Source organism: Lathyrus oleraceus, chromosome 7 (genome assembly GCF_024323335.1).
Source record: "Lathyrus oleraceus cultivar Zhongwan6 chromosome 7, CAAS_Psat_ZW6_1.0, whole genome shotgun sequence".
Classification (NCBI taxonomy): domain Eukaryota; kingdom Viridiplantae; phylum Streptophyta; class Magnoliopsida; order Fabales; family Fabaceae; genus Lathyrus; species Lathyrus oleraceus.
This window is the reverse complement of record NC_066585.1, coordinates 266,898,381-266,915,127: the sequence shown is the minus strand read 5'-3', so window position 1 is coordinate 266,915,127 and position 16,747 is coordinate 266,898,381. Positions and strand designations below refer to the sequence as shown.

At 32.9% G+C, this 16,747-nt stretch overlaps 1 protein-coding gene and 1 non-coding gene across 2 annotated transcripts; one reads left to right on the top strand and one right to left on the bottom strand.

Moving 5' to 3' along the window:
• Positions 1-635: 635 nt before the first annotated feature.
• LOC127109483 (small nucleolar RNA R71) lies at positions 636-742 on the bottom strand. Its single transcript, XR_007796762.1, has one exon. It is a non-coding gene; the product is annotated as a small nucleolar RNA R71 (small nucleolar RNA).
• A 15,074-nt stretch (positions 743-15,816) lies between these two features.
• LOC127103355 (uncharacterized) lies at positions 15,817-16,452 on the top strand. Its single transcript, XM_051040625.1, has one exon. The coding sequence runs from the start codon at positions 15,817-15,819 to the stop codon at positions 16,450-16,452; it is 636 nt and encodes a 211-aa protein (XP_050896582.1).
• Positions 16,453-16,747: the final 295 nt, after the last annotated feature.

Below are 16,747 nucleotides of genomic sequence, written 5' to 3'. Positions count from 1 at the left end.
TCTTTTATGTTACATTGATATAGTTATATACTTGTGGTTTATCAAGTTTTTGGTGTCGCTGCTGGAGACCAAATTTTTCAATGTCTTAATTCCGTTGTTCTGTCGTATAGACTAAGGAAAATTTCCTGTTTTGATTTTTTCCCACTTTAGGTTGTACGTAGAGAACCCAAAACATTGGGAATCTTGCCCAATCGATTGACGAAATTGAGTACTACCTCCATGTAAGACGATGATTATAAAAAATTTGAAAAGAAATGGCGGAGAATGATCAACGCCCACTCAAGGAATTCGTTGTGACCTTAAAAGGGGAACCTCATTCAAGCATTATTCATCCTGACATATTGGAGAATAGTTTCGAGTTTAAATCCTCTTTGTCATAAATAGTGCAGTGGAACCAGTTCTATCGAAATCCAACGTAGGGCCCGAACTTGTACCTCTATATCTTTGTGTAATTAGTTGATACTCAGAAGTGCAATGGCGTCGATCCTGGAGCCATATGAATTCTTTTATTTCCTTTCTCCCTTAGGGATAGAGCCATAACATGGCTATAGTCGCTCTCGTCAAATTTCACTACAATATAGAATGATCTTAAAATAGCCTTCATAGCTAAATATTTCCCGTCGAGTAAGACGACGCATCTTAGGAACCAGATTACATGCTTTAGGCAGACGTACAGGGAATCACTCTTTGAAGCGTGGTAGAGATTTAAGGAGCTAATGAGAGTACTCTTGTATCACAGATTAGAGAAGTGGTTGATAGTTCAAACCTTCTACAATGGTCTTCTTTACAATAAAAGAATGACCTTAGATGTCGTTGCATGAGGAGCTCTCATGAACAAGTCATTCATTAAGGCCTATGTACTCATAGAATTCATGGCTCAAAGTCATTACTAGTGGGGGGATAATGCACTCTAGTTATGAAGAATAGCCAGATGGGTAGTATGTATGAAATTAGTAACTTCGACCACATGAACGCAAAAGTGAATGCTTTGACCCATAAAGTTGATAACCTAAGCATCACCACTACTATTACTGCAGTCTCCATAACCCCTAAGTGCAAAATCTATGGAGTGTCTAACCACATTCGTGTTGAATGCCAATTGTTAGCTTGACCAGTTCCTACCCAAATAAATTATGCCCAACAAGGAAACCCATACTCTAACAACTATAATCTTGGTTGGAGAAATCATCTTAATCTTTCCAATAAGAACAATAATCCTACATTTGCTGTCAGTCCCACACCACATGTTATTCCACTTAGATTTCAAGCCCGGATAGGAACCCATGTTGCTCCTAGAAAGTCAAACCTCGGGGTAATGATGGAGAATTTTATCATGACCCAAACCCGACAAAAAGAGTACTTTAAAAATTAGAATATCCACACCAATGAAATGAGAAGGAAACTAGCTACTAGGGTTGATGCCATGGATACTCAAAGTAAAATGTTGGAAAGCCAGATTTTGTAAGTAGCCAAAAACTAGGCGTCTACAAGAGCCCCCGCTGAAATTTTTCTAGGGCAGCCTGAACCCAACCCAAAAAGGCATATAATGATATAACATTGCAAAGTGGTAAAAGGATGTAAGTCGATATTGACAAGGGCCATGAAGGAAAGGATAATGAAAGTGTGCATGTGCCATCTAAAAAGGAGGGAGATTCAACACCACCTGCAATGAGGTAGTTGAGGAAGAAAAGGAAGATTCATTTGTACCTCCCCCGCCATATAAACCTCATATCTTGTTTCTGCAAAGATTAGTGAAATCCATGATTGAAGACCATTTTCGAAAGTTTGTTAACGTTTTGAAAAATTTGTATATCAACATCTATTTCACTAAGGGATTGTCACAAATGTCGTCTTATGCCAAATTCTTTAAGGAAATTCTATCAAACAAGCAGAAACTGGAAGATACCGAAACTGTATTGTTGATGAAAGAGTAGAATAATGTAATCCAAAATGAGTTTCCTCTGAAATTAAAAGATCCTATGAGCTTTTCAGTTCCTTGTGTTATAGGCACGATGAGGGTCGAGAAATCTTTGTGTGACTTAGAGGAAAGTGTGAGTTTGATACCTTTGTCAGTCTAAGAAAAATTAGGCTTTGTTGGTATGAAGCTCATTAGAATATCTTTGCAGCTGGAAAATAGATCGGTCAAGTATCATGTATGAATTGTAGAAGATGCATAGATAAGGATAAGGCAACTGATCATCCCTATAGACTTTATCCTAATGGATATACGAGAGGACATTGAAATCCTAATGCTATTAGGAAGACCCTTCCTTTCCACAACTGGAGCAATGATATATGTGAAGCATGGGAAGCTCACATTAGAAGTATGGGAATATTGAGTTCCTATTATCCAAACTTATAAAAAGCCCTATTTTACAGAATTCTTGTTGCAAATTCAACATGGTTGAAAGCATACCTAGTGAGTGATATCATCCAGGATTGAAAACATAAAGGAGATTAGGAATACGAGATGGTGCTACATGGAAGTCCTACTACTCAAGACCAAAATTTTAATAAAGAAGGCTTAACTCTAGCATACGGGAGAATACGAAAGGTGAAGAAGAAAACTTTACCACCAAACCTCAGGTATGAACCTCCCCATAAAATAAAGGGAAATAAAGGGAAAACACATTGTAAATGGTTGGAGATATTCAAATGGATCCCTAAAGTTGTTGGGCATGATGTTCAGCTTTCGAATTCGAAAGAGGCACTCTCTTGATTTAGAGGGTTAAGCGAGTCAAGCTAACCGACTTTAAGCAAAAATCTCTATGGGAGGAAACCCATGGGTTTTTAATTTAATATTTTATATTTGTTTTTATTTATTTGAATTTGCAGGAAAATAACAAGATTTATTGTCACCAATCTCAATTTCATTTTTTTCCATAAAATGATGACTAATCTCGCTCCAGATACTATCTTTCCTTTTATCTCACTTATTTCTTTAACATTGAGGACAATGTAGGTTTTAAGTGTAGGAAAGGAATTTACTGCTTTCTAGTTTAGATTTATCACTTTCCAATTTAGAATTATATGTTTATTTTGTAGTTTAATTGTTATTGGTTAGAGTCTTTTACATATGTTATCGAGTCATTTATACGTGTGATTTCCATTTGTTGCCTACTTACCTATGTCTTAAACCGATTGAATTTTTTTGAAAAAGCTCGTGATTGTTATTGAACTAAGAAAGTAAATTGATTCCAAGGAAGGAAAGGTTAAGGTTAATAACATCGGAATTTTTTTAACAAAATTGGTATTGTCCCAACACCTAAAGCCTCCCAAATTAGATATCAATTTAAATCCATCTTGTATCATAGCCTCTAAGTCCTTTTTAAAGTAATCTCTGAGTTGTTTATTTATACAGTCATACATATTTTTGATTCGCACACTAAGCTTGGTTAGCCAAGGAAAAATTGAAAAATAATGAAAAAAATGATAATAAAAGGCAATTGCACCTACTAAGTTTGGTAACTCTCACCCGATTACTTAACCCAAAGGTGATTGAACCCCAATGTCCATTAAAATATGATAAAATTGTGCTTAATGTATGCTTATGATAAAAAATCAATATGCAAGCATGAATAAATAATGAAATAAAAACTCTTCAGTTTTTTCTTATGTGTGCGTGATGATTATCTTTATATCTATTGCCTTAATGTGATTATCCCGAATGAAAAGAGATGGAAAAAAATTGGATAACGAGACTTAGGTACAAGACCATGGTTTGAATTGGTATTTTAAGAGGGAGTCTTTAGTCCGTAATTTACGATTTGTGTTTTTACAATACCCTTGATGTTAACTTGAGGATTGAAAGAATTGACCTTTAACTGATCTGAATTTGGGATCACGTATGAGTATTGGTGTTAGTATTTTTCATGGGCTCTTTTCATATGTTTTTTTGTATTTACATTTATTTTATGCAAGCTAAGTTTCTTGATGACAAACAACGGTTCAAGTGTGGGGGAGTTTGACCACGCATATTTTACCGCTTTTATTTAGTGAAATTTTCATGTTTTTGTAGGATTATGTCCACCCTTTACTGCAAATATTTGGTCGTTTACACTGTGTTGCATGTATTAATCAGATGGAATTGACTTATGAAAAAATATGGACGAAAAGGAAAAAGAAAATGAAGCATCTGGGTTCGTGACGAGTGACCATGACGACCGACGTGTCACATGACGTCTGTGATGCCAAACAACCCCCCGAGCGTCACCTTCATGAAATGAGATAAGGAACATCAAAATGGAAGTCCATGACAGGTGGTCCATCATCACCCATGACGCCCGCTATAGATCTAGTTTTCTGAACTTCTCAAGCTTATGTCATGACGGGATGACCGTCACCAAGGGTGACACCTATCATGACGTCCATTTGCCCACGTTCTAGCATTTTCTTAATATATTTCTCCATGTTCCAAGGATGTTTTGCACGATTTCTTGACCTATTATGCCATGATATGAGGCCAAATATTTCTATAAATACCATTGTAACTCATGTAATAGACGTAAAGCACATTCTGTACTATATTTACATTTTAATTCATCATAAAAAAATTTGCATTGGAGTTTTTATGCAACTTAGTTTTCTACAAGTTTTCAAGTTATTTTTGATGTTGTTTATTCATTTATGTGTTGTTGTAGTTAGATCAAAGTCTCCATTATGAGCATCTTAATTTCAGATTTAATTGCAATTATTTCCAGGTTGCATTCTGCATTATTCTAGCAGACATGCAAAAGCAGGTTAGAATTGATCAAGAGAATGCATAGATTTTTGTTTTGATATTTCTATTTTTTTAAGAAGAAAATAAGACTCGCTACAAAAGTATGAGATCCATGATATTATTTATGTGTCAAAAGGGTGTAAATGGTATCCGACATTGATTTTCAAACTTTTAATTTTAAGATAGCGAAAGCATTTGTAAATTAATCGAGAAACTATTTTCAACTTGTAAAAGAACTTTTAAACTTAATATTTATACTGCAAAAGTCGGTATTTTGCGGGTTTAAGGTCAACATCGCGCCGATAAAAGTGGACGTTACCATTAGTTTAGCATTTTCTGTAGATAAAAAAAGTTCTTGTTACTATTAGGTGCTGCATTTTTTGCACAAATGCGAGTCATTTTTTCGGTCTCTTTTTATTATTATTTTTGAACTAAATCCATTATTCTCATTTTTAGCACAAAAAACAAGTTCTTCACATAAGCCTTGGATACAGAAAGAAGCAATAGATAACGATACTTGTCATTTGGCCTTGTGGATACAATATCTTTTATACTACATTGCTATAGTCATATACTTGTAGCCTATCAATTATACTAGTTCGGCCTTATCCACGCGACCTACTTTAGTCCTCAAGAATTTTTTCTTGAGATTCTCACTATCAACAACTTGAGTACACAGGTTAAATCCAATAACCTTCGTTACACCAAAACGTTTTACAAGTTTAGCTTACAACTTCCAAATCATTACAAATGCACAAGAGAACTAATTTCTTGAACAAACAAATTAAGCACGTCAACATAAATACACAACTCTCAAGATAAACTTTTCACTCTCTCAGTACAAAGACAATGATTAGTAAATAAACCTAATTTTATAAGGAGAATGAGTGAGATAAGATAATAGATAATTCAAAAAAATTATGTTTTGGTAGTGAACACGTCACTTCTCTATATAGAGAAAAAAACTTAGCTAAAAAAATACAACAACCTATGAGTTTGATCGTTCCCTAATTGATTAGAAACGACAAGCTAATTAATTATATTAAGTCTAAAAAGAAACCCCTAAAACAAGTTTGCTTCTTAGTCGATTAAATTACATCATAATTGATTAGGAGGCGATCTCGCTCCTTAATAGATTAGAAGAAGGCTATAATTGATTAAACATTTAGTTTGGTTTTTCTGATTGATTAAAAATGCTTTTTAATCAATTAATCCCTTAACAAGATTGGTTTTTAGAAGAAATGAGAAATATATGTAAAGAGAAAATAAGTTTTAATGTGTGTACATCGTCTTAGTAGTTCAAGACTTACTCTCATTTATTTTACATATAATTGATCAAAAAGATTAAACCTCTCAAATGAAAGATTAGGCGTACTTTCACATCTTCAATTGTTGTTGATCTTTGAAATAGATTTGTCTCATTTTAACTTCAATATTTGATCAACTTTGATTTTTTATGCCTTCTTGTATCATGATATTTATTAACTATCTTATTTAAATGTCATCATCAAAACCTCAAAAAACACTTAACATACGCAACATATAATAATATAACAACAATTTCGTTAGAGCAAATATGAGTACGAACATTGTTAGTTATAACAAATAAAATCTTTGGTCTTTAATATTCTTTAAAAAAATCCATAAATTTTGATCGAGATTTGTGCAATAGAGTTAAAGTCTCCTGTCTATGCAAATAATTTCAACGATGAGATCTTTATCTCAATCCTAGTAAGAAAATTGAAAAAAAAAACATTTTGTATATACTAGCTTATCCGACTCAATCCAATTTAATACACATATAATTTTATTATTGAAAACCGTAAAATAATCTTCATTCGTATACTAGTATGTATTTATATACACAAATTTGGGTCTTCATGACATGGATCTCAAAAAGAAAGATTGAGATAGACCATGCTATTTTTAGTAAGATGCTACATCTATTTTTCTCTTTTTCTTTAAAAAAATAATATTATTTTCTTAAAAATGACAGGATTATATTTGGATATTTTCTGAAAGTATATAATAGGGACCCAACATATTTATGATGATAACGAAGTTTGCAATACATTACTAGAAGTGAGCTATTTGGAAGTACATAGAGTAATCTTTTTCTTTAATTTATGAAGTGGAATTTAATGCAACAAAGACATACAAAACAAACTAGTAATCTTAATAGCGAAACGTCAAGAGCATTAACAAAGAGAACATGGTTAAGCTGGAAGGACAATGAGACCAAATGGTAAGATAGACATCAAATGAGACATCAAGTTTAGCAAACTAATCCGCACATTAATTATTTTTAATAGTGATTCAAAAAAATATTATTTCCAATAGTTTCTTACTTCTTACTAATCCGAATTTTTTGTACTCCTTACAAGTCTATTTATTAATTGATTTATCAATTTTATTTAAGTAAGTTAATTGAAACGTCTAGGTTCGAATTAATATTTATGTATTTGATATTTTTGTATAGTTATCAATTGATATTTTGATTTATTAAATATATATGATTTAAATAATCAATTAGTTTATGTAAATTAAATTATTTTATTTTTCTTCCTTATATATTTTTTATAAATAAAGTTTTGAAATATTAAATTTTATTTGATTTTAATCTTTAAAATTAAAATTAAAAAAAAACTTCAATTGATCAATTGACTTAGAGTGATCAATTAACTAATTTATATTAAAAGTAAATATATTAATTATTAGTCATTGTTTTTTAAGTAGAATTTAGTTAATTTATAAAATTATTATTATTATTTTATCCAAGGGTTCTTAGAAAAATATATTAATGATTAAATCAAAATTATTTATAATTTTAATTGTGAGGGGTATTTTAAAAAAAAAAACTAATGTTTTTTCATTTTCTTTTTATTTTCACAATTAAATAATTTTTCTCTACACATGTTTTCACGTTTTATTTCAAAAGTAAGAAAAGATGTGTTTTCTTTCTTTTACCTTCTCTGCTTAGCATTCACGCAAAGACAATTTTCAAGAATCACAAAAGGATTGGTGGATATGTATGATCCGATCCGACACGGGACCATGGAAATTGTTATTTTATTTTATTTTGGTACAAAAGAGGTTACCACTTAGTAATTTTTTAATAAAGATAATTTATTAAATTAAAAATAAAATAAAAATAAGAAGGATGAGTTGACATAAAATCCAACCTTTTCAAATTGGACATATTTAATCTATTTTTAATAAAACTTTCAAAAATATAAATAAGAAGGGAATTCTTGCAAATGCCCTAATCAATAAAAATATCTATATTGATTAATCTATCTGTATTTATATTTTTTTTAAATGTAAGATATTTTGAATCTATATGAAAGTATAATATGTAAAGTATTCTTTTCTATAATTAAAAGAAGTCAAAAGACAATATTCAAAGCATGAATGTCCAACATTATGTCAGTTTTACACCAAAGATTTCTCTAATTCTTCTTGTTAGTATATCCAATAGCAAACATGATTTCATGCAATTTAACTTGAAAGAAGATGATAGTTCCAATCTTAGCTGAGAAAGCTCTCAAGAATGTTCTTAAATTATCCCTAAATATGCAAGTACAAGTTTATATTCTAAGATTTTCTCTTGAAACTCCATCAATGTTGCACTTAATCTAATTATGTCTAAAATAAATCAATTAACTTGTATGATTCTAGGTGCAGGAGGAGATCGACATTTGATGCCAAAATATTTAATAATTGTAATCTCATGAATTGAAGAGTACATATGCCCTTGAAAGAAGCAAATGTCATATTGACCAATTGTTTAACATGAAGAATGTCTCTATCAAATTCAATGTTACCATTTTGAAGCCTAATATCATTTCTTGTGCGCCAAATTTTTCAAAGAATTATTATGATGATAATCATTATCAGATTATGAACTTGAGAGCTCCAACTTCTACTAACAAGTTTGAATAAGCTTTCGTAACTAGTTTTATCAATGTTCATGTCAAGCAATCGCTCCATCCAATTCTAAAAAAGTAAAGTGTACCTGCATCTAAGAAATAAGTGGTACACAATTTCAACGTCATGATTGCAGAGAGAGCACCTCAAAACCATATATGTTTCCCTTCGAATTAAGTTGTCTTCTGTTGCAATAACATTATACATTAGTTTCCAAGTCACTAATGACTTAACACGTGGTATGTAGGGATGCCAAATGAATTTTGTCCAAAAGACTCAATATGATTCCTCATGATACAATTGTAGGCATCTTTAAAAGATAGATCACCATTTGTAAATCATGTCCAAATGATTTTATCGGCAATAGTATTATCAAATGACAAGTTAATCTTCAAAATATCTTCAATAATTTGAGGATAATCTGATGATGATGATGAGTTCTAGGCTTGCCTTTGAATATAGGAACTCCAAGATAGTTAAATGATGCATGATCCACAATGAATCCAAGCATATCTGCAATGTGCCTCAGTCTAGATTCATAAGTACCTCCATCATAAAACTTATATTTAATTGGATTAATGTGTTGACCATAATTTTGACCATATTCTTGAATGAGATGGTAAATGAAATGAATATTTTTTCCGTTAGCTTTGCAAAATATGCATAAAAGAAGTGTGGCTAGGAATAGTTGTCTTACCAACTAATATGCATGTCAACTTATTATGAATCATCAAAAATAGATAAATGCCTACTAAGTTCCTCTTCAATAATGGATAAGATCAAGGGATACAAATGATCTCTTTGCCTCACTCCTCTAGAGAAAGAAAACAATCCTGTAACTTTTCCATTTATCATGGTTGATAGTTTGGCTCAGTGTAGAATGGTAAGTATCCAATCACAAAACTTTTGATCAAAAACAAATTGAAAAATAAATTTTATAAGATATTTCCAATATAAAGTATCAAAGATTATTTTGATGTATATCTTCAAAGTCGTACTACATCCATGAGATTTCTTATCCAACATATTAATGGCTTTTCAAGTAATCTCAATGCAATCATAAATTGTCTGGCCCAAAAGAAGCCTTTTTGGTGTTTTAAATTATTTTAGGAGTTGATATGGCTGACTTGTTTGCAATAATTTTAGTGATAATTTTGAATTGAAATTTTACAAGTGCAAGAAGTATATGATGCTCTATAAAATCTGTTTTATATTGTTTAGGTATCAAAGTCACATTAATTGAATTGAGATTATGAAGGATCCAATTTTGTTCAAAAAATTGATTCTTGAATTGATCAAATTAGTCCCTACTATATCTCAATAAACTTGGAAACAACATCCTCTAAAGTCATCAGAGCCTAGAGCAAACTTCACATTAATATTGTGACAACATTTTTAATTTCCTCTGGTTGAGGCATTCTAGTGACATATTCATTATTCGAATGAATCACAATTTATGGGATAACTCTCTCCATCATGTTAGTATAATTGCAATTACTTTATGAGCAAAACAAATTTTTGTAGAAGTTAATAACATGATTATCTAATTCAATTCCCTCCTCTAAAAATATATTACCATGCCTTGGTCTAGTGATTTTTTACTAGCATATCTCAATTTGACTGTATTGTGAAAAACTTTGTATTCCTATCTCAATTCTTAAACCACGTATTCCTTATCTTTTTCATCCAAAATTGATCTTGCATATTCAATGTCTTATCTAACAGAAGTTAAACACTTTTTCCTCTAATCCAAGATCATCATTGTAACCTGCACCCTTAATCAATCAGTTATTTGCATCTATCATCTGAATCCCAAACCTTAATAAATTTGGATGGCCTATGCAAATCAAACCTAACTTTGTCACAATGAAGAAGAATACGTTAATGGTTTGAGTGATTATTGATCAAAGTGGAGCAATTGACCATGCTCTAGTTATTTAGCTAATTTTAATTACAAGTGGCTCTATCAAGCCTAATAGAAGAGTAAGTACAAACTTTCCTCCCATTGATCCAAGTGTAATAGCTAAAATTAGTGTCAAAATGCATAATATCATTTTGATTTGTCCAACTAAGAAACTCATCTGTGGAAGTTTTGTTTGGAGGGTATCTATGAAACTTCTCAATGGAACTAATAACTAGATTGAAATCACTAGCATGCACCAAAGGTCTTGATTGGACAATTGAATAATGCTAAGTTCATTCCATAATTATCTTCGAATCACATGAGAGTTACTTGCATATACATCTACAGTGAAGAGTTTAGTTTGATCACTTATATGTAAAATATTACATGTTGTTCCGATAAAATCAACACATTGGGATTCATATCTATTCACAAAAATATTATAGGTTTGAATCATGATTATATCTAAAATTTAATGATAATATCTTAAATTTGATTTGTTGAAGACAATCGATATAGAAATGATCATAAGGAATCATTGGCTCAATAATCAAAAGCAAGTCAGGCTTTTGTTGATCACTGAGATTTTTAATAGCCAACTTAGTATCAATGTTTCCTACTCCTCAAGCATCCAACAAATGGTTTTAATTGAATGGTATTGTCTTTACTTGACACGGATCGGGTGTTAAGTTTCATTATAGACTCAGTAACTGTATTCCTTCCTCTACCTTTTTTCTTGACCATGGTAAATTTTTTCTTATGTAGCTCAATGGGATTGTCTTTATCACCCCAAAGGTTATTCTTCTTCTTCAAATTCAAACCATCACATGGATCTCTCACCAAATTATTACTGTTATTTTTTATAACCACAAGATCATGATCATCTTACTCCCTTAAGTCATCAACTATCTTTTTCTTAATCACCAAATTTTCATTGAATTTAATAGCAGGATCTACTAATATTTCTTCATTATTTAAAGATTTTGGTTTTGATAAATTCTCCTCATCATCATTAATCCCATTCTTTGGATCAATGGTCATAAAAAAGTCATCCTTTTTTATGTCATTCTCAACAGTATGACTTCCCGCTTTATTCAAATCTATAGATTCATCATTCACTATGACATTTACAGATTCATCATTCTATATGTCCTACACATTGAGATTAAATTGTATAGCTTGTTTGGACTTTTTAGGTGTGTTTCTTGTAAATATTTTATCAGTGGCTTCTCAACATTCTTCCCTTTCAACTTCTAACATTTGTCAACAATACGACCAACACGCATACAATGAACACAAAAAAGAGACAAACTCTTGTATTACAATTCAACAAAGAACACATAACCCTCTCATTCCACCAAAATACGATCATAGAGAGTATCTAGCATGTTAAGATCTATTTGCACACACGCAAAAATCCCCAAAGTTATTTTTCTTGTAAGCTCATTAATGAATAAATGATTGTAAATACCATAAGCAAATGCAAATACGATAGTTCATTCCCAATACTCTAATGGAAAATCATGCATTCTTAGCCATACTTTAGCATGTGTAATCTTCAAATTTTCAGGTCTAAAATCGAGCACTCATGCAGATAAACACAAGAATGAGGGATTAACATTCCATGTCCTCACACTCTAAATCTTGTTCAAAATCTACCTTCATTTGAATGAAATTCAAAATAACCATGTCCCAAATGTGTTAAATCCTAATTCGTAATTAGACTCCATAATTTCATGAGTTTGTCACGTGATTTAGATACTTTTAGTGGAGCATTATCTTTACTAGTGATAAATCTTATGGAACTATGTGCTTACAAGTTTAATCAAGAAGTGATCAAAGCTCATAGGCAAGCATGATATGCCTAGCCTTTATAACATTGCAGTTTCGGTGATGACAACATTTAACATCATTTAAAGTGACTTTGATGACAACAAAGCATTAACACACACAAATTCTAAATCTAGTTCAAGAGGTCAAAGATGCATAAGATAGTTGATCAAGTTATTTCTCCAAATAAATATAAAGACTTAGGGTTTGATGATCACTGGTTATATCCTCTGATGTTGGCATCTGACTAGAAGATACATCAAGCCTCATCCATAATAAAATTCAAGTGAAGTGCTCATCTGATTGGTATATCCAGAAAAAAACACACGAAGCTTCAGAGTATGAAAGAGAGGAAGTGTGAAAGCTCGCTTGATCGTGTCTAGTGAGTGATTGATCGGTTACCATTTATGCTAGTATTTTTGTCACTTATTCGACGAAAATCCAGGTAACTTATAGTACTTTGTTTTAATTAATGTTTTGTTGAGTCTATTTGCGTCACCGTAGCTTATTTTACTATTTCATCATTATTTAGTGTCATTTCTATTTTTTGTCGCGTTTTATGCTTTGTGTGTGTGCATTTTCTGCGTTTCAAGTTCAAGCAGGTAATCAAGTAGGGTCGAATGTAAAAATCAAGGAGAAGCGAACAAAATCGAAAAGAAGATTCCACGGTCTAGTAGGCCTGCTACGGGCCGTAGCAGGAAGCCCTGGTTACATAGAAGAAACCAAGTAAAACATTGGCCTGCTACGTCCAACCGTAGCACCGGCTATGGGCCGCAGCAGGGGGACCTGGCACCAGACTTCTAAAAATGGCCTTCTACGACCACCCATAGCATAGGCTATGGGCCGTAGCAGGCATGCGTGGGAAAAAGTTCAATTTTGACTTTTCTGCATCATTCCTAAGTGAGGGGCAGTTTGGTCAATTGTAAGGCGGATGTGATGGACTTTTGTGGATCTGTTTGGAGAAAGTAGAGACTTTTTTCTATAAGAGGGCAAATTTTCAGAGAAGAATGGGACCTTTGGAAACAAGAATTGAGACCAGAAGAATTAGAGAAATTAAAGTTTTGGGAGAAACGCGACCTTTCATGAGCGGAAGCAATTGAAGATCAAAGTTCATTCAAATACTTGTAATGTCTCTGTTTTATATTTTGATTTGCTTGAATATTATGAGTAGCTAAACCCCCCAATGCTGGGGGGTGTCCCTGATTTGAATTTGTAATGACTTTGAGTTTACATTTGCAATGACAATATTGTTTTTCAGAATTACAGTAATCTTTTGATGTGTTTAATGCTTTCTCTTTCGGAATAATTGAGATTATTGTACGATTATCAATTAGGATGGACCGCCATTGATAATGCTTTCATAAGATTATTTTGCAGTAGATATCACGTACGACTAGGGATACCCTGTATTAACCAGATTATTCTCGACATATTAAGGCTTAATTTCACCAATAATTTCTATGGACATAGAGATTAGGGCTGAATGATTATAGGTTTTCTCACCAAGGCCTTGGGAGAAAATACCCTTGAGAACTAGTAGTAATTAATTGATATTTGTTGATGGAATAGTGACTCAGAGTTGTTACAGGGACAAATCACACACCTTCCCTGGCATGTTCCTTTATCTTGAAAACCCTTTCTACAAGCATTATTTATTTTCTTTGCAACTAATTTTATACAATTGAATCTAAAACCCCAACAACAGTTTTTGTTTAATTGAACAACAATTAAAACTCAATATTTGCGAGCAGTCCTTGAGATCGACATTCAGGGAACTCTCCCCATTATTACTATACATGCAAAATAGTACACTTTCTATTTTTCCGATCAAGTTTTTGGCGCCGCTGCTGGGGACTACCAAAATATCGAGTTTAAATTTAGCTCAATTGAAATTTTGTTTCTCCACAACTACAATTTTATTTCTGTCATTTAATTTATTTTCTATTTTTATTAACTAATATGTCTCTGATGTTTTATGCGAGGTAAGACCTCGGCTGAATTTCCTTTTAACGCAGAAATCGAAAGAACTTTGCGTGCAAGACTCAAATAAGCTAGATTAGCAAAGCTGGAATCGGACAAAGAACAACCTACCGTTCATTCAGAGCAACATTCAGAGCCGGAAAAAGAGCCAAAAAGAGAGGCCGAAATGATGGGTGAAAATCCACCACTACCGGAAAGACTGTTAGGTGACTATGGGATGACAAATGCATCGGGCGGTAGGCTGACTATTGCGAACCAACCAGTGAATGTGCCAAACTTTCAGCAGCATCCTAGTACTATTAATCAACTTGAGAGGAAACCTTTTTCGGGAAAGATCAACGAAGATGCCAACAAGCATTTACAAAGGTTTCTAACTATGAACACCACTCTCAAAATAGAGGGGCACACGGAAGATGCAAATAAGCTACGAATGTTCCCGTTCACCCTATCCAAAGATGCAGAAGAATGATTCTACTCATTACCTGCTGGGAGTATTACCACCTGGGAACAAATGGAAATCTCTTTTCTGAATGAGTATTTTCCAACTTCAGTTTTTCTCATGAAAAGATACGAGATCATGAACTTCAAACAAAAAGAAGGCAAATCACTTGGTGATTCATACAAATGATTCAAGAGGATACTTGTTGCTTGTCCTACACACAACTTGGATCAGACAAAGCAAATTCAGATGTTTGTCAATGGTCTCCGACTAAAAACTAAACAATTGATTGATATAGCAACCGGTGGCTCATCAAACTTTTCAACATCCACAAGTATTAAAAAGATCATTGAAGCAATAGTTGCAAATAAGCACTTGGAGTTATATGATAGGTGTTTAAGCAAATCTGAAGGAACTATTGATCTGACGCTTGAAACCAGTCAAATAAGAATCGAAGACACGGTTGCTGCAGAAGTGGAGAAGAAACTAAATGCTATGAATATTGGTACCTAGCATGTAGCTCAAATTCAGCCAGCCCAGAATGTAAACTGTAAAATTTGTGCAGGGCCTCATTTGACTATATATTGTGTTGCAACTGCGCAACAAATTGAAGAGATAAAATTTCTGAAGCAGAACAACCCTAACTCTAACACTCATAATCTAGGATGGAAGAATCATCCAAAATTTTCCTGGAAAGATCAACAAGGGAATGTTCCAAAGAAGGGTCCCATTCAATATCAGAACCAACCACAATATTACCAACAACAACATCAACAATATCAACAACAAGAACCCAAAAAGGCCGAATGGGAACCTGCCATTGAAAAGGTGGCTACTCAAAATTCCCAGTTCCAGGACGAAACAAGAAATAATCATAGGAACATGACCGCTTCCATCAAAAATCCTGAAGTTCATATGGGTCAAATAACACCACAAATAGTAAGTTCTCGAACATCATGTTCCTTACCAAGTGAAACAATATAAAATCCAAGAAATCATGAGAATATTAATATTGTCATGACGAGGAGTAAGAAGGCTTCTAAAGATGAAAAAGTTATACCACCAGGAAAGCCAACTGAAGAGAAAAATAAAAAGGATACTAAACCTAGGATTAAGTTACCATATCCTCTGAGAGCAACAAAGAAGGAACCTAGAGAGACAAACTTTGAGAAATTCATGACAATGTTCAAGAAGATAGAGAGTCACATGCCTTTTCTTGAAGCACTTGAGAACATGCCCATGTACACAAAATTCATGGAAGAGGTAATCGCCGAAAAGAGACCAACAAGAGAGGGATCGGTAGCCTTGAAGGAAAAATGTAGTGCAATATCACGAGGTAAGAGAATTCCAAACAAACAGAAGGATCCTGGAGCAGTCACAGTCTCATGCACTATAAAAGAGATAACTTTCAAAAAGGTACCCATTGTTTATGGAGCTAGTGTGAGTCTGATGCCATTATCAATCTACCATAGGCTGAGTATTGAAAATGTCAGTGATACAAGAACAAATCTGAAGTTTGTAGATCACTCGATAAAAAATGCATATGGGATAGCAGAAGACGTGATGGTGACAATAAGGGAATTGAGTTTTCCTGTTGATTTTGTGATCATAAACATACCTGAAGATGAAGAGACACCTATCATTCTTGGTTGACCATTCATGCGGACAAGTCGATGCAATCTCGACATGGACTAGGGAACATTAACTTTAAAAGTTTATGATGATGAAATAACCATGAATGTTATTTAAAACAGGAAGTTAGAGGTAGAAAAAGAACACCACTATCAGGTAGGCATGATCAGGATAGATGTGAAAAGGCAAAATAACATACCAACATCATAAAAAGATGCAAGAAGGCCTTCTCAACTACCACCACCTCCATTAGCAACTCCGAATGAAAAAAAATGGTTCCAGTCCAAAAGCAAAAAGAAAGGAGAGGCCTTATCTT